The sequence below is a fragment of the Hypanus sabinus genome, chromosome 23 (genome assembly GCF_030144855.1).
Source record: "Hypanus sabinus isolate sHypSab1 chromosome 23, sHypSab1.hap1, whole genome shotgun sequence".
NCBI lineage: Eukaryota > Metazoa > Chordata > Chondrichthyes > Myliobatiformes > Dasyatidae > Hypanus > Hypanus sabinus.
The window spans coordinates 55,954,580-55,978,154 of NC_082728.1; the positions used below are offsets into that span (position 1 = coordinate 55,954,580).

General features: G+C 42.9%; 1 protein-coding gene across 6 annotated transcripts in view; it reads right to left on the reverse strand.

Annotated features, from left to right (window-relative positions):
* pik3cg (phosphatidylinositol-4,5-bisphosphate 3-kinase, catalytic subunit gamma) overlaps positions 1–23,575 on the reverse strand; it is a 55,368-nt gene that overhangs the window by 11,032 nt on the left and 20,761 nt on the right. For all 6 annotated transcript variants that reach the window (XM_059948914.1, XM_059948909.1, XM_059948910.1 and 3 more), the window contains 5 exons: positions 21,767–21,832; positions 20,853–21,078; positions 17,858–17,961; positions 11,930–12,076; positions 4,609–4,699 (listed from right to left, as the gene is read on the reverse strand). In XM_059948914.1, coding sequence (XP_059804897.1) covers positions 4,609–4,699; positions 11,930–12,076; positions 17,858–17,961; positions 20,853–21,078; positions 21,767–21,832 — 634 coding nt within the window. The remainder of the gene's footprint in view (positions 1–4,608; positions 4,700–11,929; positions 12,077–17,857; positions 17,962–20,852; positions 21,079–21,766; positions 21,833–23,575) is intronic.

Consider the following 23,575-nt stretch of genomic DNA (forward strand, 5'->3'; position numbering starts at 1 on the left):
ATTCCTGCCTGTTCATACTCGTGTTCAGATCTATCTATTACACGTACAGCGGAATATACAGTGAAATGTGTCATTTGCATTTCCAACCAATACTCCCAAAAGTGTGCCAGGGAAAGCCTGCAAGTGTCACCACATAATGTAATATTGTTGAGCTAAAGCACATAAGCAACAGCAACAACAAAACAAGTCAACAACAACACTTTCACACACACCAGGCTTCCTACCCTAGGACAGGCCACCTCTAGCCCTTGGCCTCAGTCTCACAGACATTGGGCCTCCAAGTTTTGAATTTGTGCTAGGATTTGCCAATTGCACATTTGACCTTTGAGCCTAACCTTCCCAACTTGCACAGAACTCAGGTCCCAGTGACCCAGTACCTCGTGACTCCTTCGAGCCTCTATCTCTGAACTCATTGGCTTGGGTCTTCAAACTTAAATCTTCCACATTGGGGCTTACCATGCTCTGGACTTTAAAACTTCATCTTTGACCTCTGTCTGGATATTGACCTCAGAACTCATCAACCATGGGTTTGAACTTTGGGCCTGGACTTCCAGACTCTGACGGACCTTAGACACTGACAACCAACCCTTGTGACTCATGCCCATACCCAAGTTTCACTGACTCAGACCTGCTGACCTGGGGATTCTTAGCACATGTTGACCTGGCCTCTGGGGTCACTGACATTCGACTGCAGAGCACTCAGACCAGGATTTGAACTCCTGTCCAGACTTTACTGCACTGACCTCTAATTTCCCTTCATCACACTCCCTAAACCCAAATCCTGATCCCCACTGTCCCCTAAACCACACCATGAACTTAAAAGGTTTGAGTCAATGCACCGGCAGACATCACAGCTTGGCACTATCTTTCACTCCATCTGTCCAGGATCAATACCATTCAGCTCATTGGCTCTAGCCAACTCCCAGTAGAGCTATCCCACCCCATTGTCACTCTATGACCATTGTCATAGTCAGAAGCATGGAAACAGGTCCTTCAGCCAAATGGTCCATTCAACAAAGATGTTCATCTAAGCTAGTGCCATTTGCCAGTGTTTGGCCTGTAACCCTCTAAACATTTCCTATCTACATACCGTACAACCATCTTTTAAAAGTTGTTCTTGTACTTGCCTCAAAGACTTCCTCTGGTTCATTACACATAGGTCTTACCCTTTGTGAAAAAAAAGTTGCCCCTCAGTTTTGAATGACTCTCTCTCCTCTCACCATATATGTATACCCTTTAGCAACATACACAAAGTGCTGGAGGAACTCAGCTGGCCAGGCAGCATCCAGGAAAAGAGTACAGTTAACATTTCCGGCTAAAACCCTTTGGCAGGAGTTCCTTTAGCATTTTTGTGTGTTGCTCGGATTTCCAGCATCTGCAGATTTTCTCTTGTTTGTAATTGCTATACCCTCTAGCTCTTGATTCCCAGTCCTGGGAAAAAGACTGTGCACATTCACCCTATCTATGCCCCTCATGACGTTATAGACTTCTACATGATCTCCTCAGTCTCATATGCTCCTATGTTCCATGGAAGAGAGTTCTAGTCTGTCCACCTCTCCTTATGGCTCTGACCCTCAAAACCTGGCAAAATCATTGGGATTTTTATTTTGCGTTCTTTCCTATTTCATATCTAGTGGTGGGGTATAGATGCATTTCTACCAAAAGGAGGAATAAGGTGCTCCTTCCCTCCGCTAGCCTGCAGGTCACCCTTGGACAAGGTGTAGTACCTGCTTAGCTCCCCCAATCATGGTCACTTGAAGCCATAACAGCAGGTGGTGGATGGTCTTATCAGCAGCTGGTGCATATCACACGTCCTGGCTGAGGGACCACTGAAGTCAGACAGGCAATCTCTGAAGAGTACTGATAATGGCTGAGCCACCTGTCTTGTAAATACACTGCCCAGAAGGGGGCAATGGCAAATCATTGTGTAGAAAAGTTTTGCCAAGAACTTTCATGGTCATGTGAAGACCATGATCGCCTACATCATGCAACATGGCACATAACTAATCTGTTCCATAACATCTTTCCTACAGCAGAACGAGCAAAACTGAACACAATACTCTAAGTGCAGCTTTGCTACCATCTTGTACAACTGCACGATGACCTCTCAACATTTATACTCATGCCCAGACTGATGATGGTCCAGTGGTTATTCTCTCTCATATGCCCATCACTTCCCTTCAAATTCTTTTCCCAGGTACTCACACTATGGGTTAACTTACAATAGCCAAATAGTTTACCTGCAGGTCAGTGGGAGGTGAAAAGAACACAGAACCCAACACCACTGCTTTATCATTTTCTGTCAGATTCCTCTTATGTACAGACACTCCTCTATCTAGCTTTACCTTCTATATATATAATCAATTTATGTGTCTAACCTATCTTGTGCATTTATTTTTTTTATTGTTGTTTTTTTTTTCCATCTTAGCCTGTTTTTTTTAATACCCCATATCAGATCTGGAGTAACAATTATTTTGTTCTCCTTTACACTTGTACTGGAAATGATACTAAACCATCTTGAATCTTGGTATGGTGTTCAAACTGAACTCAGAGTTGCTCCTCCCTGTATTTGCTGAGCAGAAGACAAACTGTATTATGTTCGACTGCAGACTGCTGCAGCATTCATGTTCTCAGGGCCTTGGACTATATTTTTTGTGTGACTGACCAATATAAGTGCTTGCTATCTTGTATGTGCCTTGTGCTGTGTGTGATTGTTGGTACTGTGTCTTTCACCTTGGTCCCAGAGTTACGCTGTTTCCTTTGGCTATATTCATGAGTATTCATGTAAGGTTGAATAATAATTAAACTATTATCTTGAGAACACATGCAGTCACAGGAAGAAGATATGGATTCTGTACAGAGACCATTAAGCTCAGGACAGAGTCAAGGACTGAAACACTGATTGACTCAATATGACTATGACCCTTGTTCTGAGAGGTGGCAGGCCAGGGACTGTGCAGATTGCACTCTTCATCAGACCTGTACTGATCAACTGTTCACTGAGATCTTTAACCTCTCGCTTCAGCAGTCTGAGGTACCAACTCACTTCAAGCAGGCTTCAATTATACTGGTGCCTAAGAAGAATGTGGTAACCTGTCTCAATGACTACCATCCACTGTGATGAAGTGCTTTGAGAGATTGATGATGAAACTCTGCCTGAGAAGTGACTTGGATCCACTCCTATTTGCCTACCATCACAACAGGTCAACAGCAGATGTCATTTCATTGGCTCCTCACTTAACCCTGGAACATCTGGACAGCGAACATCAGGATGTTCTTCATTGACTACAACATTGCATTCCATACTATCATCCCCTCAAAACTAATCAATAAGCTTCAATCTTTGCCTCTATACTTACTTGTGCAATTGGATTCTCAATTTCCTCACATGTAGACCCTTGTTAGTTCCGATTGGCAAACACATCTCGTCCACAATCTCCATCAGCACAGGTGCATCACAATGCTGAGTGCTTAGCCCCCTGCTCTGCTCACTTTACACTTCTGACTGTTAAGCTATGCACAGCTTCAATACCATATTCAAAGTTTGCTGACATCTCCACTATCATAGGTGAATCAAGGGTGGTGATAAGTCAGCATATAGGAGATTGCAAATCTGGCTGAGTTGTGCCACAACAACAACCTCGCAAACGATGTCAGCATGACCAAGGAGATTATCGACTTCAGCAGGAGGAAATCAGAGGTCCTCATCAGGGGGATCAGAGGTAGAGAAGGTAAGCAACTTTAAATTTCTCGGTGTTATCATTTCAGAGGGCCAGTCCTGGGTCCAGCATGTATGTGCCACATACTGTAAATGCCATTTTGAAGAAAGTACACCAGCACCTCCACTTTCTTAGAAATTTGTGAAGATTCAGCATGACATCTAAAACTTTGATAAATTCCTTTAGCTGTACAGCGGAGAGTATATTGACTGGTTGCATCACGGCCTGGTATGGAAACATTAACACCCTTGAATGAAATATCCTACAAAAAGTAGTGAATATGGTCCAGTCCATCATGGGTAAAACCCTCCCTACCATTGAGCACATCTGCATGGAATATTTTTGCAGGAAAACAGGATCCATCATCAAGGACAGGGGTGGGGGGAGACACACCACTATTCAGACCATGCTCTCTTCTCACTGCTGGTGTCAGGAAGGTAGTACAGGAGCCTCAGGATCCACACCGCTAGATTCAGGAAGAGTTATTAACCTTCAACCGGGGTCTAGAACCAGAGGAGATAACTTTTCCCAACTTCACACTGAACTGTTTCACAACTTATGAACTCACTTTCAAGGACTCTTCATCTCATGTTCTCTAATTATTGCATGTTTCTTTATTATTATTATTTCTTTTTTCTTTTGTATTTGCAGTTTGTTGTCTTTTGAACATAGATTGTATGTCTGTCATTTTGGGGACAGCCTTTCATCAACTCTATTGTGTTTTTTGTATTTACAGTGAATGGCTGCAAGAAAAAGAATCTCAGGGTTGTATATGGTGACATATATGTACTTTGATAATAGGTTTACTTTGAACTCTAATTTGTCAACCCTTGCTGTCTCGAATGACAGAAGACACACCAGCAATTAACCATTGTGATTGGATTTTTACCGATCTTGTTTCCAGTTGCAATACAGCCATATGGCAAAAGACAAAGATCCAAGGATTCTGTTTCCCAGATGTTGTCCATGATTAGAAGGATCTGTAGACAAATAATGATACCATTATGAAATATGAGTGTCTGCTTCATGTCTCTAAACTACATTCTACATCATTGTTATCAACTCTTCTGTATCTTTCTGCATTATTAGGTTGTCCATCACAGTAATGTGCAGACAAGATGCCTTTACCCATTTATTTAAATAAATAATTTAGAATTCTCAACAAACTTAATATTGCATTAAAGGACAAAAACTCCAAGGGAAAGTAGTCAAGCTATGGGTGGACCATAAATGTACAAGGCATCAGAGCAGGCCATTCAGCCCATTAAGTCTACTCTGTTCTATAACTTTGATGGCCTGACTGATCAAGAACCTATCAACCTCCATTTAAAATATTTCTAATGACTTGGCCTCCACAGATGTCTGTAGCAATGAATTCTACAAATTCACTATCTTTGATTAAAGAAATTCCTTCTCATATCTACTAAAGTGACGTCCATGTACTCTGAGGCTGTGCCCTCTGGTCCTGGACTCACCCACTATAGGAAATATCCTTTCCACGCCCATACCATCTATGCCTTTCAATGAGGTTTCCCCCTCATTCTTCTAAACTCTCGTCAGTACAGGCCAGAGCCATCAATCGTTCCTTATACGATAAGCTTTCCATTCCCAGAATCATTCTCATGAAACTCCACTGGATCCTCTTCAATGCCAGCACATGCTTTATAGATAAGGGGCTCAAAATGCTCACTATACTCCAGGTGAGGTCTTCCCTATGCCTTATAAAGTCTCAGCATTAGATCCTTGCATGTCTTCTCAAAATGAATGCTAATATTAGATTTTCCTTACCATCAACTCAACCTGCAAGCTGATCTTTAGGGAATCTTGCACGAGGACTCCCAAGTCCCTTTGCAACTCTTATGTTTGAATTTCCTTTCTATTTAGAACATAGTCTACCCCTTCATTCCTTCTACCAAACTGCATGATCATGCACTTCACTGCAGTAATATATCCATCTGCCACTTTACCCTATCTCCTAATCAAGGTCCTTCTGTAGCCTCCCTGCTTCCTCAATAGTACCTGCCCCTCCACCTTTCTTCATAGCATCTGCAAACTTGGCCACAAAGCCATCAATTTCATCATCCATATCATTTATATATAATGTGAAAAAAACAACACCAGTTACTGCAGCCAATCAGAAAAGGCCCCTATAATCCAAATTTTTGCCTCCTGCCATTATCAACCAATCCGCAACCATGCTAGTATTGTTCATGTAACACTACGGACTCTTGACTCGTTAAGCAGCTTCATGTGTGGCACCTTGTCAAAGGCTTTCTGGATACCCAAGTAAACAACATCCACTGACACTCGTTTGTCTATCCTACTTGTTATTTACTCAAATTCCAATAGATTTGTGAGGTAAGATTTCCTCTTAAGAGGAAATCACATTCCTCCAGCTGCCTCCAAAAACTCGGAAACCACATTCTTAATAATGGACTCCAAAATCCTTCCAACCACTGAAGTCAGGTTAACTAGCCTATAATTTCCTATCTTCTGTCTCCCACCCTTCTTAAGGAGGGGAGTGACATTTGGAATTTTCTATTCTTCTTGATCCATTTTAGAATGTAGTGATTTTTGAAAGATTATTACTAAAGCCTCCATAATCTCTTCAGCTACCTCCTTCAGAACCCTGGAGTGTAGTACATCTGGTCCAGGTGACTTATCTACTGTCAGAACTTTCAGTTTTTCAAGCATGTTCTCCCTAGTAATTGCAATTGCACTCACTTCTGCCCTGACATTCTCAAATTTCTGGCATTCTGCTAGTGTCTTCCACAATTAAGACAGGTCATAAAATACTTACCAAGTTTGTCTGTCATTTCTTAGTCCCCTATGTCTACCTCTTTAGTGTCATCTTCCAGTGGTCCCATATCCACTTCCGCCTCCCTTTTACTCTTTCTCATATCTGATGAAAACTTTTGCTATCTTATTTTATATTACTAGAGAGCTTGGCTTCATACTTCATCTTTATGGCTTTATTGTTGCATTCTGTTGGCCTTTAAAAGCTTACCAATCCTCTAACATTACATTTATTTTTGCAATATTATATGTCCTCTCGTTTGCTTTTATGCTATCTTTGACTACCCATCCTCCCTTTAGAATACTTCATCTTTGGAGTGTATCTATCCTGCGCCTTCCAAATTTCTCCCAGAAATTCCAACCACTGTTGCTCTGCCATCAACCCTGCTAGTGTCCCCTACCAATTAACTTTGGCCAGCCCCTCTCATGTGCCTCTGTAATTCCCTTTGCTCCACTGTAACGTTACAGAAACAGGAGAATAATTACCTAAAACTTCAGTTGTTGCCAAAAGGGATAGTTAGACAATAGACAATAGGTGCAGAAGTAGACCATTCGGCCCTTCAAGCCTGCACTGCCATTTTGAGATCATGGCTGATAATCTACTATCAATACCCAATTTCTGCCTTGTCCCCATATCCCTTGATTCCCCTATCCATAAGATACCTATCTAGCTCCTTCTTGAAAGCATCCAGAGAATTGGTCTCCACTACCTTCCGAGGCAGTGCATTCCAGACCCCCACAGCTCTCTGGGAAAAGTAGTTTTTCCTTAACTCTGTCCTAAATGACCGACCCCTTATTCTCAAACCATGCCCTCTGGTACTGGGCTCTCCCAGCATCTGGAACATATTTCCTGCCTCTATCTTGTCCAATCCCTTAATAATCTTATATGTTTCAATCAGATCCCCTCTCAATCTCCTTAATTCTAGCGTGTACAAGCCCAGTCTCTCTAACCTCTCTGTGTAAGACAGTCCAGACATCCCAGGAATTAACCTCGTGAATCTACGCTGCACTTCCTCTACAACCAGGATGTCCTTCCTTAACCCTGGAGACCAAAACTGTACATAATACTCCAGGTGTGGTCTCACCAGGGCTCTGTACAAATGCAAGAGGATTTCCTTGCTCTTGTACTCAATTCCCTTTGTAATAAAGGTCAACATTCCATTAGCCTTCTTCACTGCCTGCTGCACTTGCTCATTCACCTTCAGTGACTGATGAACAAGGACTCCTAGATCTCTTTGTATTTCTCCCTTACCTAACTCTACACCATTCAGATAATAATCTGCCTTCCTGGTCTTACTCCCAAAGTGGAATACTTCACACTTATTCACATTAAACGTCATCTGCCAAGTATCTGCCCACTCACCCAGCCTATCCAAGTCACCCTGAATTCTCCTAACATCCTCATCACATGTCACACTGCCACCCAGCTTAATATCATCAGCAAATTTGCTGATGTTATTCTCAATGCCTTCATATAAATTGTTAACGTAAATGGTAAACAGCTGTGGTCCCAATACCGAGCCCTGTGGCACCCCACTAGTCACCACCTGCCATTCCGAGAAACACCCATTCACCACTACCCTTTGCTTTCTATCTGCCAACCAGTTTTCTATCCATGTCAGTGTCTTCCCCCTGATGCCCTGAGCTTTGATTTTACCCACCAATCTCCTATGTGGGACCTTATCAAATGCCTTCTGAAAATCGAGGTACACTACATCCACTGGATCTCCCCCGTCTAACTTCCTGGTTACATCCTCGAACAACTCCAATAGATTAGTCAAGCATGATTTACCCTTGGTAAATCCATACTGGCTCGGCCCAATCCTATCACTGCTATCTAGATATGCCACTATTTCATCCTTAATAATGGACTCTAGCATCTTTCCCACCACCAATGTCAGGCTGACAGGTCAATAGTCCTCCCTCCCTCCTTTCTTAAAAAGTGGGATAACATTAGCCATTCTCCAATCCTCAGGAACTGATCCTGATTCTAAGGAACATTGGAAAATGATTACCAATGCATCCGCAATTTCCAGGGCCACCTCCTTTAGTACCCTAGGGTGCAGACCATCTGGACCTGGGGATTTGTCAGCCTTCAGTCCCATCAGTCTTCTCATCACCGTTTCCTTCTGAACGTCAATCCGATTAATTTCCTCTGTTACCCTATGTCCTTGGCCCATCCATACAACTGGGAGATTGCTTGTGTCTTACTTAGTGAAAACAGATCTAAAGTACTCATTAAATTCTTCTGCCATTTCTCTGTTACCCATAACAATTTCACCCAATTCATTCTTCAAGGGCCCAACATTGTTCTTAACTATCTTCCTTCTCTTCACATACCTAAAAAAAGCTTTAGCTATCTTCCTTTATATTCCTGGCTAGCTTGCGTTCGTACCTCATTTTTTCTCCCAGTATTGCCTTTTTAGTTAAGTTCTGTTGTTCCTTAAAAATTTCCCAATCATCTGTCCTCCCACTCACCTTAGCTCTGTCATACTTCTTTTTTTTAATGCTATGCAATCTCTGACTTCCTTTGTCAACCACTGTGGCTCCTTTCCCCCCTTTGAATCCTTCCTTCACTGGGGGATGAACTGATTTTGCACCTTGTGCATTATTCCCAAGAATACCAGCCATTGCTGTTCCACTGTCTTTTCTGCTAGGCTATCCGTCCAGTCAACTTTGGCCAGCTCCTCCCTCATGGCTCCATAGTTTCCCCTGTTCAACTGCAACACTGACACCTCCCAGCTGCCCTTATCCTTCTCAAATTGCAGATAAAAACTTATCATATTATGATCACTACCTCCTAATGGCTCCTTTACTGCAAGATCCTTATCAAATCCTGTTCATTACATAACACTAAATCCAAAATAGTCTTGTCCCTGGTCGGCTCTTGTACAAGCTGTTCCAAGAATGCATCCCGTAGGCACTCTACAAACTCCCTATCCTGCGGTCCAGCACCAACCTGATTCTCCCAGTTCACCTACATGTTAAAATCCCCCATAACTACTGTGACATTACCTTTGCCACATGCCAATGTTAACTCCCTATTCAACTTGCACCCAGTATCCATGCTACTGTTTGGTGGCCTGTAGACAACACCCATTTGGATCCTTTTGCCCTTACTGTTCCTCAGTTCTATCCACACAGACTCTACTTCTCCTGACCCTATGTTCCCCCCCACCCCCTTGCAAAGGACTGAATCTCATTCCTCAGCCTGAAGATTAGAAGGGGTTTGGAAACTGGCAAAGAATAATCAAGACATTTTCAGGTCATATTAACGGTAATCATTTAAAAAAAATAAAAACGTTGTTGTAAACAATCATGTCAGGCAGCATCTGTGGAAAGAGAAACAGTGAGCATTTCAAGTCGGGGTCCTTCATCAGAATTATTTCATTCACTCATGGAATGAAGAGGTGCCTTTGAAGAAGAAACTGGGTAGAATCACACAAAGAGTAGTGGGTGGGTGGAATGCACTGCTGGCAATGGTGGATACAATAGGGTCTTTTAAGAGACTCTTTGATAGTTACAGGGAGCTTAGAAAAATAGAGGGCTGTGCAGTAGGGTAATTCTAGGTATTTTCTAGAGTAGGTTACATGGTTGGCACAACATTGTGGACTGAAGGGCCTGTAATGTGCTGTAGATTTCTACGTTCTATGTTTTCTAGAATCAGCCTGCATTCTCTGAGTATAGATAAAGGTGATCTCATAAAATTCTGAGAGCACGTGAATTGCCAGGTGCTCGAGTGTATGTACATCTGATTCCCAGGTCAGAAACTCCTCCAGTAACTTACCTACCACAGGTGTTAGATTCACTGGTCTATAATTCCCAGGCTCTTATTTGGAGCCTTTCTTAACTAAAGGTACAACAATAGCCACCTTCCACTACTCTGGCACCTCACTTGTGGATAGCGATGATGCATGTTTCTTAGCTGAAAATTTTCCCTTGTTTCTCATTTCTTGGATATACTGTACCTAATCAGCCCCTGTATATCTATCAAGCTTCATACATTTAAGACCATCAGCACCTCCTCTGCTGTAATGCAGACTATCACCAAGACATCCTCTTCAAGCATCTCAAATCCCAAAGTCTTTACTCATGGTAAAAATAGAGGAGAAATACTCATTTAGGACCTTGCTCCTCTCCTGCAGCTCCACACATATATGCCTACTTGAATCCCAGAGAGACCCTATTGTCTCTGTAGTTACTCTTTGCCTCTTAATATATTTATAAAATCTCTTCAGATTCTCCTTAATCTTCACTGCCAAACCTATCTCATTCCCGTTCCACCCTTCAGATTTATTATTATTATTATTATTATTATTGTAAAGGGGGTTTCTTCTTTTTTCTTTGTTACTGTGTATGTAATCAAAAGGGCTTCTTTGTTTTGTTAACTAGCAGGAATGTTTTTTGTTGCGAGAGAGTGCTGGAAGCTTGCTTGGGTTAAAATTTACTGATAACGAGAATTGTATTCCTTTGTAAACCAAATGGGGATTAATGTTCTTTCTTCTGAGTCTGTAAGCTTTTGTTGACGGGCTTTTGGGCAGATTGGCGTGAGGGGGTCGAGAGAGAGGACGCAATGCTGTAAGCAGGGTGAGGAAGCGGGGGTCCGAGGCCAGGAGGTACTCCGAGGGGGGGGGGATGAAGCTAGAAGTGCTTGGTTGACCACTTAGGAGGGTCCTGAGCTGCGAGTCGAGGAGTTCAGAGGGGATTGAATGGTGGCAGAAGACTTCAGTAATTGAGCTCCAACGGTTCTGCACGAAGTGGTTTGGACTTTAATAAGTTTGGCGCCTTTTCTTTATTTTTTTTCTTCATATATATTGTATCATTATTAATCACTTAGTTATAGTAACCTTTATAAATTGTACTCATTTAATCGCTTATGGTGTACTGTCTGTTTTTGGGCGAGGCGGGGACATCACACAGCATCCACACCGGCTGATTACCCAGTTTGGCGGGGCCGAAGGCTGCTCCCCCTAGACGAGGATGAGCTGAGCGAGCCTGAGGTGACCCAGGGGGTTACATTATATACCCCTGCATCCTCATATTGAAAGTTAAAGCAACAAGACTTCCCAAATATTATAGTGACAGGACTGGGGTACTGCCACAAAGAGAGTTGTGAGATACAGAAGTGTTAGAGAAAGCAGAGTAGCAGAGAATAAGAGGTGTGAAAGAGAGCAGAATGTTACTGTGCAGGGTATCAGAGATTGAGACAAAGTCTTGTGGAAGAAAGCATGGATCAAGTATTACATCTGAGAGTGAGATAAGTAACAATGTATGCTATAAAGGAGATTTATGTGTATCTGTGAACTTGAATCTATTATAGTGCATGATATTGTATTAGAAGGTGGTACAATGAAAAGTATTGATTTGTAGTACCAGGTGTCCAAATGTGGAGCCTACACTGCAGTGAGTATTACCTGTATGATCAGCATGTCCTGACGCAGGTCATCTCCATGTTTAAAGAGGATGCTAATGGTGTCCTTAGATATAGATGTAGGGTCAGCACACTTGAACTCCAGCCACAAAGGCTTCTTCTTTGATGGCATTACTTTGCATTTGTCCACCTGTAGATCAGACAATATTTTTTTCCCCCATTCTGTGCACTGGCAGGAATTTACACTGTATTTCTGTTGTTCTGGATATTGGTCAAGGTATACTGCAATTGATGTGGCTGTACCATGTGTCTCACTTGATAATGCAATTAAAACAGATGCGTACTTCTCCACTATACTGTCATAGGTACCTCACTGGCGATAAATCATTCTGTAGGCAACCACAGCTAATGAAGGAATGATCAAAGTTCTCATCCTACATAGATTTATACAGGAATGGATGTACTTTTATGCTCCTTTTGAATATTGATTTTGGATATTAAAAACTGGAATAATATTGATAATCAATGAGACTGGCTGTGTTCAGATAGGGAAAGACTAAATCATTATTAAAAGCAAATCTTTCAATGGCTCACTTCCTTCTTCTTTCCCTTTACAGTGCTATGGGGTCAATGACGACTTGCTTCCATTCCAGTTCTGTGGATGGCGAGATGACTAAGGAGTTCTCTGTAGGATCCATAGATCCTGCCATGGATGGGTCTCAGGGTGCTTGAGGAGGCAGGTAGGTGAGTAGATTAGGATGCTGTTGTTTGTACCTGACCTCTGCCTCTCCTGTTGGCCAGACGCAATGTTTTGACCTGAAACATTTATGGTTCCTTTCCTTCCACAGACATTGCCTGACCCACAGCACATGCTTTGTTGTTGCAGATTCCAGCATCTGCAGTCTCTTCTGTCAAAGATGTCTCTTTTCCATTATGAGCAATCATGAGCCAGCGATTCTCATGGGCCAATGAGGATGTTACATTTTGACCAAGGGAATTTTGAAATCTCTTCCCATGAGCAGAATGCTCATGCCTGGTCACTGACACTGGGTGAGTGTAATTAGATCCTTGGTACCAGGGATGTTTGGAAAGGGGGACTGGCAATGGTTCACCTGGAGCATTTGGAAGAATTCTCACATTTGGAGGGTTTTGCAGGGCTGGTTATTGGTGATTTCTCTCCATTCTTTGAAGTCCATACACTGTGTTACCGCAGTGTAATGCATACAGCAGGACAGAGATTACTGTTAACAAGAGAAAATCTGCAGAAGTTGGAAATCCAAGCAACACACACAAAATGCTGGAGGGACTCAGCAGACCAGACAGCATCTCGAACGGTCCTGATGAAGGGTCTTAGCCCGAAACGTCGACTATACTCCTTTCTGAAGATGCTGCCAGACCTGCTGAGTTCCTCCAGCTTTTTGTGTATGATGCAGAGATTACTGCTGCTTGGCAAGCCATGAGCCTGCTGGCAAGCTCAACATCTTCAAACCATCTTTCTTTAGTTGGTCAAAGGTTGTGATGGCAAAACAATTGAGTTGAATTTTCCCACAACAGTCCATCTTCATGAAGTGCTGGATCCTGTAATTCTTGTCATAGGTATTGTTTGTCAGAGGGTAGTACTGCAAGGTGAGGATCTTCATCTTTCTGATGTTTACTAGAAGACCCATCTAATAATACATGTTCAGAGAAGGAGTCGGCCATAACACGAAGCTCAGCATCTAAGTGTGAACATATACAAGCCTACAGTAAACTGACAACTAACTGGGTGACCTTTTCTGGAAGTAGGGACCATCAGCTCCAACCTCATGTATAACCATAGGTCTTCCATGCAAGAATCAGAATCAGGTTTATTGTCACCGGTATGTGACATGAAATTTGTTAACTTAGCAGCAGCAGTTCAATGGAATACATAATCTAGCAGAGAAAAAAGGAATATATATATATATACACACACATACACATAAAATAAAATAAAAAAATAAAATAAAATAAATAAAAACAGTAATAATAATAAATAAACAAGTAAATATTACGTATATTGAATAGATTTTTTAAAAACGTGCAAAAAGGGGAAGAAGCTGTTCCTGAATTGCTGAGTGTGTGTCTTCAGGCTTCTGTACCTGTACGTACGTGTGTGTGTACACACACTCACACTCCACTCCCTTTGCAATTTTTGATAATTTCTTTCTCAATTCCTGCTAAAACATTGTTTACATTTACATTATTTATTATATTGTAACTTGCCCTTTCCTGTGCCTATTGTCTTGTTTATTAATTATTGTACTGTCTTGCACTGTTTTTGTGCACTTTATGTAGTCCTGTGTAGGTCTGAAGTCTAATGTAGTTTTGTGTTGTTTCTTGTAGTCTAGTGTAGTTTTGTGTTGTTTCTGCCATAGTTGGATGCATCAGCAGGGGAGATGAGGCTGAGTACAGGGCTACAGTGGGAAACTTTGTCACATGGTGCGAGTAGAATCATCTGCAGCTTAATGTGAAAAAGACTAAGGAGCTGGTGGTGGACCTGAGGAGAGCTAAGGCACCGGTGACCCTTGTTTCCATCCGGGGTCAGTGTGGACATGGTGGAGGATTACAAATGCCTGGGGATACAAATGGACAATAAACTGGACTGGTCAAAGAACAATGAGGCTGTCTACAAGAAGGGTCAGAGCAGTCTCTATTTCCTGAGGAGACTGCGGTCCTTTAACATCTGCCAGACGATGCTGAGGATGTTCTATGAGGCTGTGGTGGCCAGTGCTATTATGTTTGCTGTTGTGTGCTAGGGCAGCAGGCTGAGGGTAGCAGACACCAACAGAATCAACAAACATATTTGTAAGGCCAGTGATGTTGTGGGGGTGGAATTGGACTCTACGGTGGTGTCTGAAAAGAGGATGCTGTCCAAGTTGCATGCCATCTTGGACAATGTCTCCCATCCACTCCATAATGTACTGGTTAGGCACAGGAGTACATTCAGCCAGAGACTCATTCCACCAAGACTTAACACTGAGCGACATAAGAAGTCATTCCTGCCTATGGCCATCAAACTTTACAACTCCTCCCTCGGAGTGTCAGACACCCTGAGCCAATAGGCTCGTCCTGGACTTATTTCCACTTGGCATGATTAACTTATTATTATTTAATTATTTATGGTTTTATATTGCTATATTTCTTTACTATTCTCACTATTCGGCTGTAACGAAACCCAAATTCCCTCGGGATCAATAAAGTATGTCTGTCTGTTTCAGGTAGTCTAGTTGAGTTGTGTGTTATTTCATGTAGCACCATGGTCCTGGAGGGACGTTGTTTTGTTTTTACTGTGTATTGTACCAGCAGTTATGGTTGAAATGACAATAAAAGCAGCTTGACTTGATGGGCTGACAGACTCTGTGCTGTACTTTTCTATGATTCTATGACCCTATTGACTTAAACATGCTTTCCAGCGATGAAGCTGACAGCTTTGAGTTTAAAATGCAAGCAACTATCATGTTCCTGGAGACAAAAGAAACTGCAGATGCTGGAATGTGGACCAACACTCAAAGGGAGGAGGAACTCCAGCTGGTCAAGCAGCATTTATGGGAGAAGTGGACAGTCAATATTTCAGATTGAGCCCCCTCAGGAAGCTAACATTCCCTGAGCTATTAGAATGAAAGAAACCAGTGTGAAATGGCTGACACTAGACAGCAACCTCTTCTTCGAGCTCATCTGCAGAAACAGCTCATTTCTACCTTTAACATCTCTCTTTTCCTTTTTAATGTGGACGTGGTTCTGTCGAAGAGCCTGACTGAGAGCTGCACTCAAACGTTGGTTCTTTGTGGCGATGAGACCCATGCTCGGGACTCAACACCAGCTGTTTCTCAATGTCCCAAGGACATGGCCTAGGAGACAAGCATGCCTAAGGCTTTGCAGCTCTGGCAACAAGCTGATTCTATGCCGGTGCCACTGACTGAAGCATTGCAGGAGAAAATGGGACATCGGGAACAGCAGATCAGCTGTCGGAGGTCTCTATACTGAGTGAATCACATGCTCACTCCCTTTCTCTCATTGGTGGGGGAGAGCTTGTTGCTGATTCTTGAGTCAGAGACTTCAGGAAAAAATGTGATAAGTAAAACTTTTAACACTGTAAATCAGTGTCTTTATTTGTCTTGTTAGTCTCCCTTCTCATCATGGGAGACCTCTCTATGAGAGAGAGGAAGAATAATGAATATGGTACAGTATATCGAATTGTCAGGTGAACAATTATTTTTTGATGATACAGATTATGGTCTTGGGGGCTTTGCTATTGCTTGCTTGGTGGGGAGGATCTGATGCTTTTCTGCTGAAGAAAATGGGGGAGGGCTAGGGTCATTGCTTTGCTGCAGCTTGTGTGTGGGACAGGTCGGGGTTCTAACATTTTAACTGTCACTCATTCTTTGGGGCACTCTTCTGTTTTTGTGGATGTCTGAAGGATAAGAATGAGAATTTCTGTTGTATATTGTATACATTCTCTGATATTAAATGGAACCACTGAACTATTGAACAGACAGCTCAGGGACAGAGGGCAAAGTGCACACCCTCTGAGAAGTAATACTGATGGGTGTGGTAGGGGAGGAACAAGGAAGTGATTGTTCAGTTCAGGAAGGGGAAATCAAGGGAATACATGCGAGACCTCATTGAGGGGTCAGCAGTGGAAAGAATAAATAAGGTTCCTGGGTAATGTTCTCTCTAATTTTGTTTTACAGCTGGATTGCTCTGAGCAGGAAATGTCTTCACAGTCTGAAAACTGCATGGCACTTTATATTAAGATTATATAAAGGAAACACGGGCTACGTGTGCAGGGGCATTTCAGTGTCTGCACAGCCACGCACCCACACAGCTTATAGGGAACAGTGATCGAGGGTGCCAACATCTCTGAAGATCGATCTTGGCCTACGTATGTATTGTTGCAATTATGAAAAAAGGCATACCAGCAGCTCTATTTCATGAGGTGTTTGGTATGCCACCAGACTCGAGCAGATATCTACAGTGGAGCGCATTCTGACTGGTTGCATCACTGTCTGGTTTGGAGGGGCCTTGCACTGGATCAAAGAAAGCTGCAGAGAGTTTAAATTCATCAAGGCCACCTGCCTCCCCAGCATCAAGGACACCTTGGATAGTTGATGAATTAAGAAGAGGCCATTCATCGTTAAGGATCTTCACCATCCAGGATGTTCCCCCTTCTCATTACTACCATCAGGAAGGAGGTACAGAAGCCTGAAGACCCATACTCAATGCTTTACGAACAGCCTCTTCCTCTCTGCCATCAGATTTCAGAATAAACAGCAAACTTATAAACACCAACTCACTTTTTTCTCTTTTTTTGCATTGTATTTATATTTTACATTATTGAAACTTATAATAAGTTCTTTATGTATTGCAATGTACTGCTGCTGCAAAACAACATACTTCAGTAATAATAAATCTGATTCGATTTTGATTCTGATGGAAAAGTAGATGAGGTCGCCTTCCCTTGAGTGTGGAGTTGAGAGGATATTCCTAACACTGCAATGTGCAGCAAAACATGAGACACGTCAGAGATCAGCAGCCTAGGAATCTGAGAGTGACCATGACCCAGATATTCAGAGAAAAAATGATTCAGGCACTTCTGTTTAAGATCTCATCCGACACCAATTTGGAGGATTCAAGACAATTTGCAATGACCAGATTCTCAAGCTGGTTACTCATAGCAATCGGATGTTGGGTTGAGTGTCAGATCCACAATTTTACGCAATCTTTTCAGTGAGGACTACCGAGCAATTAAAGTTGTCATCGGAGTGAAGTTCATTCTGTAGTTCAGCTTGACACACACCCTTGACAACATGAGAAGCATTTTAGTGTCTAAGGAAACTGGGAAAAGTTTCCCCATAACAAGTGTGATTTACTAAAGCTGAGACCTCCCATGGGTGTGACCCACCATGGGTGTGACCTCCCTCAGGTTTAATCTCTCACAGGCGTGACCTACCACAAGTGCACCAGCACGGAGGCCAGGGTCATACGGAATCCGGAAATCTTCTGGGAAATCGGTGGATTGGAGTTTCTCCAGCTTATGCCTTAACTGCAGGATGGCTACAAATAAAATTGGCTCAGTTAGGTACTGTACAGCATTTATGAAGGCAGTTCTGACTTCACAACTCCTGCCTCAGAGCAATTACGCTCTTGCCTGAGCATGTGGCTTGAACGTGACATTCCAAGTCAATATTTCAGTGCTGCACCCTGGGAGTTCTGTCCCCATGGGATGCTTTCAAAAGTAGTTAAACTGAGGCCCCACCTACTCTTAGATGGCTATTAAAGATCTCCTGAAAAGAAGTATACAGTTTTCGTCTCCAGGGTTAAGGAAGGACATCCTGGCTATAGAGGGAGTGCAGAGTAGATTCACGAGCTTAGTTCCTGGGATGTCCGGACTGTCTTACGTAGAGAGGTTAGAGAGACTGGGCTTGTACACGCTGGAATTAAGGAGATTGAGAGAGGATCTGATTGCAACTTATAAGATTATTTAGGGATTGGACAAGATAGAGGCAGGAAATATGTTCCAGATGCTGGGAGAGTCCAGTACCAGAGGGCATGGTTTGAGAATAAGGGGTAGGTCATTTAGGACAGAGTTAAGGAAAAACTTCTTCTCCCAGAGAGTTGTGGGGGTCTGGAATGCACTGCCTCGGAAGGCAATGGAGGCCAATTCTCTGGATGCTTTCAAGAAGGAGCTAGATAGGTATCTTATGGATAGGGGAATCAAGGGATATGGGGACAAGGCAGGAACCGGGTATTGATCAGCCATGATCTCAGAATGGCGGTGCAAGCTCGAAGGGCTGAATGGTCTGCACCTATTGTCTATAAGTGGGAAGTTAGCATCTTCAATCATCTTAATGAAACAAATAATCTCGTCATGATTATATCGCTGATGGGGTTCAAATTGGCCTGTGAGTTTCCTACAGACATTTGAACAATATTGCAGTTACCCAAAGGCATGTAGGGACAGGACTTTCAAACTACTGAAAGATATTTCGATTTGGGGGTTTTTGCTGAATTCAATCCATTGTGTTTCTCCCGTTCCTTTATGAATTTATACCCAGTCCATACGCTGAGAGAAGTTATTCAGATCATCTCAGCTGTGATCACACTTTGGAAGAATAATCCAACTAACATCGTCTCCTGTCTTGAACCTGAACTGTTACTTGTTACTCTTTCCACAGATACTGTCTGATCTGAGAACGACTTCATTCATTTTCTGTTTTCTGAATTAATTTTCCCAGTTCTTTGTTTACAGTTCTGCCAGGTTTATTTTCTGATGTGTTTAATAAACACACACTTGATGGCCTTAAAAACCTCAGAACTTAAGAAGTAGCAGGAGGAGTAGACCAACTGGCTTGTTGCCTGCTCCGCCATTTAATAAAATCATGCCTGATCTCGCTGTGAACTCAACCCTGCTTACCTACCTTTTCCCAAAAACTTAATTCCCCTATTATGCAAAAAATTATCTAACTCTGCCTTAAATATATTTAATAAGGTAACCTCTACTGCTTCCTTGGGCAGGGAGTTCTAATTAGATCATACTTCCTCTTCCTTTAAAGTAAGTCTTTCCAAGGTCAATTTAAGGGAACACTATATGAAATTGTGGGAGCTCAACTTATTTCCCAGAATTCAAACACCTAGTGATGGAAGACACCATTGTTCTCTTAGTTAATCATTTTCCAAAAAGGGGAATATTCATTATATAACCAGTTGCACTATTCACTGTAGGCTAACCACCTGATAAATCTTCATTTTGATACAAGAACGCAATTGACATTAGAGAGGCAGTCTAAACTTTCAGATTAGTTTACTCATCAAACAGTGTCTAGCTAATCAACTTCTCAATACAATAGAACTCGTAGAAACATAAAAAACCTATAGCGCATTACAGGCCCTTCGGCCCACAAAGTTGTACCAAACATGTCCCCACCTTGGAAGCTCCATGTACCTATCCAAAAGTCTCTTAAAAGACCCTATCGTATCCGCCTCCACCACCATTCCACATACTCACCACTTTCTGAGTTAAAAAAATTACCCCTGCCATCTCCTCTGTACCTACTCCCCAGCACCTTAAACCTGTGTCCTCCTGTGGCAACCATTTCAGCCCTGGGAGAAAGCCTCTGATTATTCACATGATCAATGCCTCTCATCATCTTATACACCTCTGTCAGGTCACCTCTCATTCTCCATCGCACCAAGGAAAAAAGGCCGAGTTCACTCAACCTATTCTCATAAGGCATGCTCCCTAATCCAGGCAACATCTTTGTAAATCTCCTCTGCACCCTTTCTATGGCTTCCACATCTTTCCTGTAGTGAGGCAACCAGAACTGAGCACAGTACTCCAAGTGGGGTTTGACCAGGTTCCTATACAGCTGCAACATTACCTCTCAGCTCCTAAATTCAATTCCACAATTGATGAAGGCCAATACACCATAGGCCTTCTTAATCACTGCTTTGAGTTTCCTATGGACTCGGACCCCATGATCCCTCTGATCCTCCACATTGCCAAGAGTCTTACTATTAATACTATATTCTGCCATCATATCTGACCTACCAAAATGAACCACTTCACACTTATCAGGGTTGAACTCCATCTCCCACTTCTCAGCTGAATTTTGCATCCTATCAATGTCCTGCTGTAACCTCTGACAGCCTTCCACACTATCCACAACACCTCTAATCTTAGTGTCATTAGCAAACTTACTAACCCATCCCTCCACTTCCTTATCCAGGTCATTTTATAAAAATCATGAAGAGTATGGGTACTAGAACAGATCCCTGAGGCACTACAGCAATATCTCCCACCAAAGACAGGAATATTCTTCAAATAGCAGTGTCAAGAATGGTTACACAAATAGATTTTATGTGTGAAATTAACCTCCATCACAGGTAGCAGTGATTGCATGAAGAATTATTGTATCATCACTTGCAGCCAAAGATGGTCAACATACCTTGAGGTGAAACGTCGTACTTCTCAGCAGTGACATTCTTTATCTCCAGTGTCACTTTGTGCAGGGTTTCCATCACCTGAACCTGCTTCCTGAAGTCTCTCAGCATGGCTGCACCGCAGCCTCGCAGGTATGCCTCCAGAATGACTGCGTACCGCTGGCGATAGTGCATCGATCCAGCCACTTCACTTCTCAAAAACCAGAAAAGAAAATGGCCGATCCGTTTACTCTATAGAGCAAGAGATTTTTCCTTTAAATTCTGGGAGGAATAAAAATAGAAACATAGGAAATAGGTGCAGGAGTAGGCCATTTGGCGCTTTGAGCCTGCACCACCATTCAGTATGATCATGGCTGATCATCCAACTCAGAACCATGTACCTGCTTTCTCTCCATGCCCCCTGATCCCTTTAGCCACAAGGGCCATATCTAACTTCCTCTTAAATATAGCCAATGAACTGGCCTCAACTGTTTCCTGTGGCAGAGAATTCCACAGATTCACCACTCTCTGTGTGAAGAAGTTTTTCCTCATCTCGGTCCTAAAAGGCTTCCCCTTTATCCTTAAACTGTGACCCCTCGTTCTGGACTTTTCCAACATCGGAGACAATCTTCCTGCATCTAGCCTGTTCAATCCCTTTAGAATTTTATACATTTCAATAAGATCCCCCCTCAATCTTCTAAATTCCAGTGAGTATAAGCCTAGTCGATCCAGTCTTTCTTCATATGAAAATCCTGCCATCCCAGGATTCAATCTGGTGAACCTTCTCTGTACTCCCTCTATGGCAAGAATATCTTTCCTCAGATTAGGGGATCAAAACTGCACACAATATTCTAGGTGTAGTCTCACCAAGGCCTTGTATAATTGCAGTAGAAAATGAAAAATGTTCTTTGAAATTGGCAATCAGCAATTAAATACTCACTCTTAATGCTCTTTTCAGGAGAAATCGTGCAAGGGCACTGTCATGGTAAGGCTCAAACTTGACCGCCTGAAATTAGATTAAAGTACCATTTGAGTCAGTAGATGCCATGCAGCTAGGGTTACTAAATAAAAATAACCATGTACTTCAATGTAGTGAAAGTCAAGATGATTGAGGTGGGTCTGTGTTACATTGAGAGGTGCTGGGGTATATTAATCTTACAGTGAAGGGTGTGGGGTGTGGCAGTGTTACAGTGAGTGGTATGGAGTGAGTCAATGTTACAATGAGTGGTATGGAGTGATTCAGTGTTACAGTGTAGGGTGTGGGGTGTGTCAGCATTACAAGGAAGTGTCGGGTGTATCAGTTTTATAGTGCAGTATGTGGGGTGTATCAGTGTTACAGTGAGAGGTGTGGTGTGTATCAATGTTACAGTGAGGGGTGTGGGGTGTATCAGTGTTACAGTGAGAGGTGTGGTGTGTATCAATGTTACAGTGAGGGGTGTGGGGTGTATCAGTGTTACAGTGAGAGGTGTGGTGTGTATCAATGTTACGGTGAGGGGTGTGGGGTGTGTCCGTGTTACAGTGAGGGGTGTATCAATGTTATAGTGAGGGGTGTGGTGTGTATCAATGTTACAGTGAGGGGTGTGGGGTGTATCAGTGTTACAGTGAGGGTTGTGGGGTGTATCAGTGTTACAGTGCAGTATGTGGGGTGTATCAGTGTTACAGTGAGAGGTGTGGTGTGTATCAATGTTACAGTGAGGGGTGTGGGGTGTATCAGTGTTACAGTGAGAGGTGTGGTGTGTATCAATGTTACAGTGAGGGGTGTGGGGTGTGTCCGTGTTACAGTGAGGGGTGTGGGGTGTATCAGTGTTACAGTGCAGTATGTGGTGTGTATCAATGTTACAGTGAGGGGTGTGGGGTGTATCAGTATTACAGTGAGGGGTGTGCTGTGTATCAATGTTACAGTGAGGGGTGTGGGGTGTGTCCGTGTTACAGTGAGGGGTGTATCAATGTTATAGTGAGGGGTGTGGTATGTATCAATGTTACAGTGAGGGGTGTGGGGTGTATCAGTGTTACAGTGAGGGGTGTGGGGTGTATCAGTGTTACAGTGAGAGGTGTGGGGTGTATCAATGTTACAGTGAGGGGTGTGGTGTGTATCAATGTTACAGTGAGAGGTGTGGGGTGTATCAATGTTACAGTGAGGGGTGTGGTGTGTATCAATGTTACAGTGAGGGGTGTGGGGTGTATCAGTGTTACAGTGAGAGGTGTGGTGTGTATCAATGTTACAGTGAGGGGTGTGGGGTGTATCAGTGTTACAGTGAGAGGTGTGGTGTGTATCAATGTTACAGTGAGGGGTGTGGGATGTGTCCGTGTTACAGTGAGGGGTGTGGGGTGTATCAGTTTTACAGTGCACTATGTGGGGTGTATCAATGTTATAGTGAGAGGTGTGGTGTGTATCAATGTTACAGTGAGCAGTGTGGTGTGTGTCAGTATTACAGTGAGGGGTGTGGTGTGTATCAATGTTACAGTGAGGGGTGTGGTGTGTGTCCGTGTTACAGTGAGGGGTGTATCAGTATTACAGTGAGGGGTGTGGTTTGTATCAATGTTACAGTGAGGGTGTAGTGTGTGTCCGTGTTACAGTGAGGGGTGTGGGGTGTGTCCGTGTTACAGTGAGCGGTGTGGGGTGTATCAATGTTACAGTGAGCGGTGTGGGGTGTGTGGTGAACTACATATACCTGTCTGGACACGCCCCCTGCTGACTGCTCCTGTGGCTCCTCCCTCAGACACCTGTATAAAGGCGATAAAGGCCTGA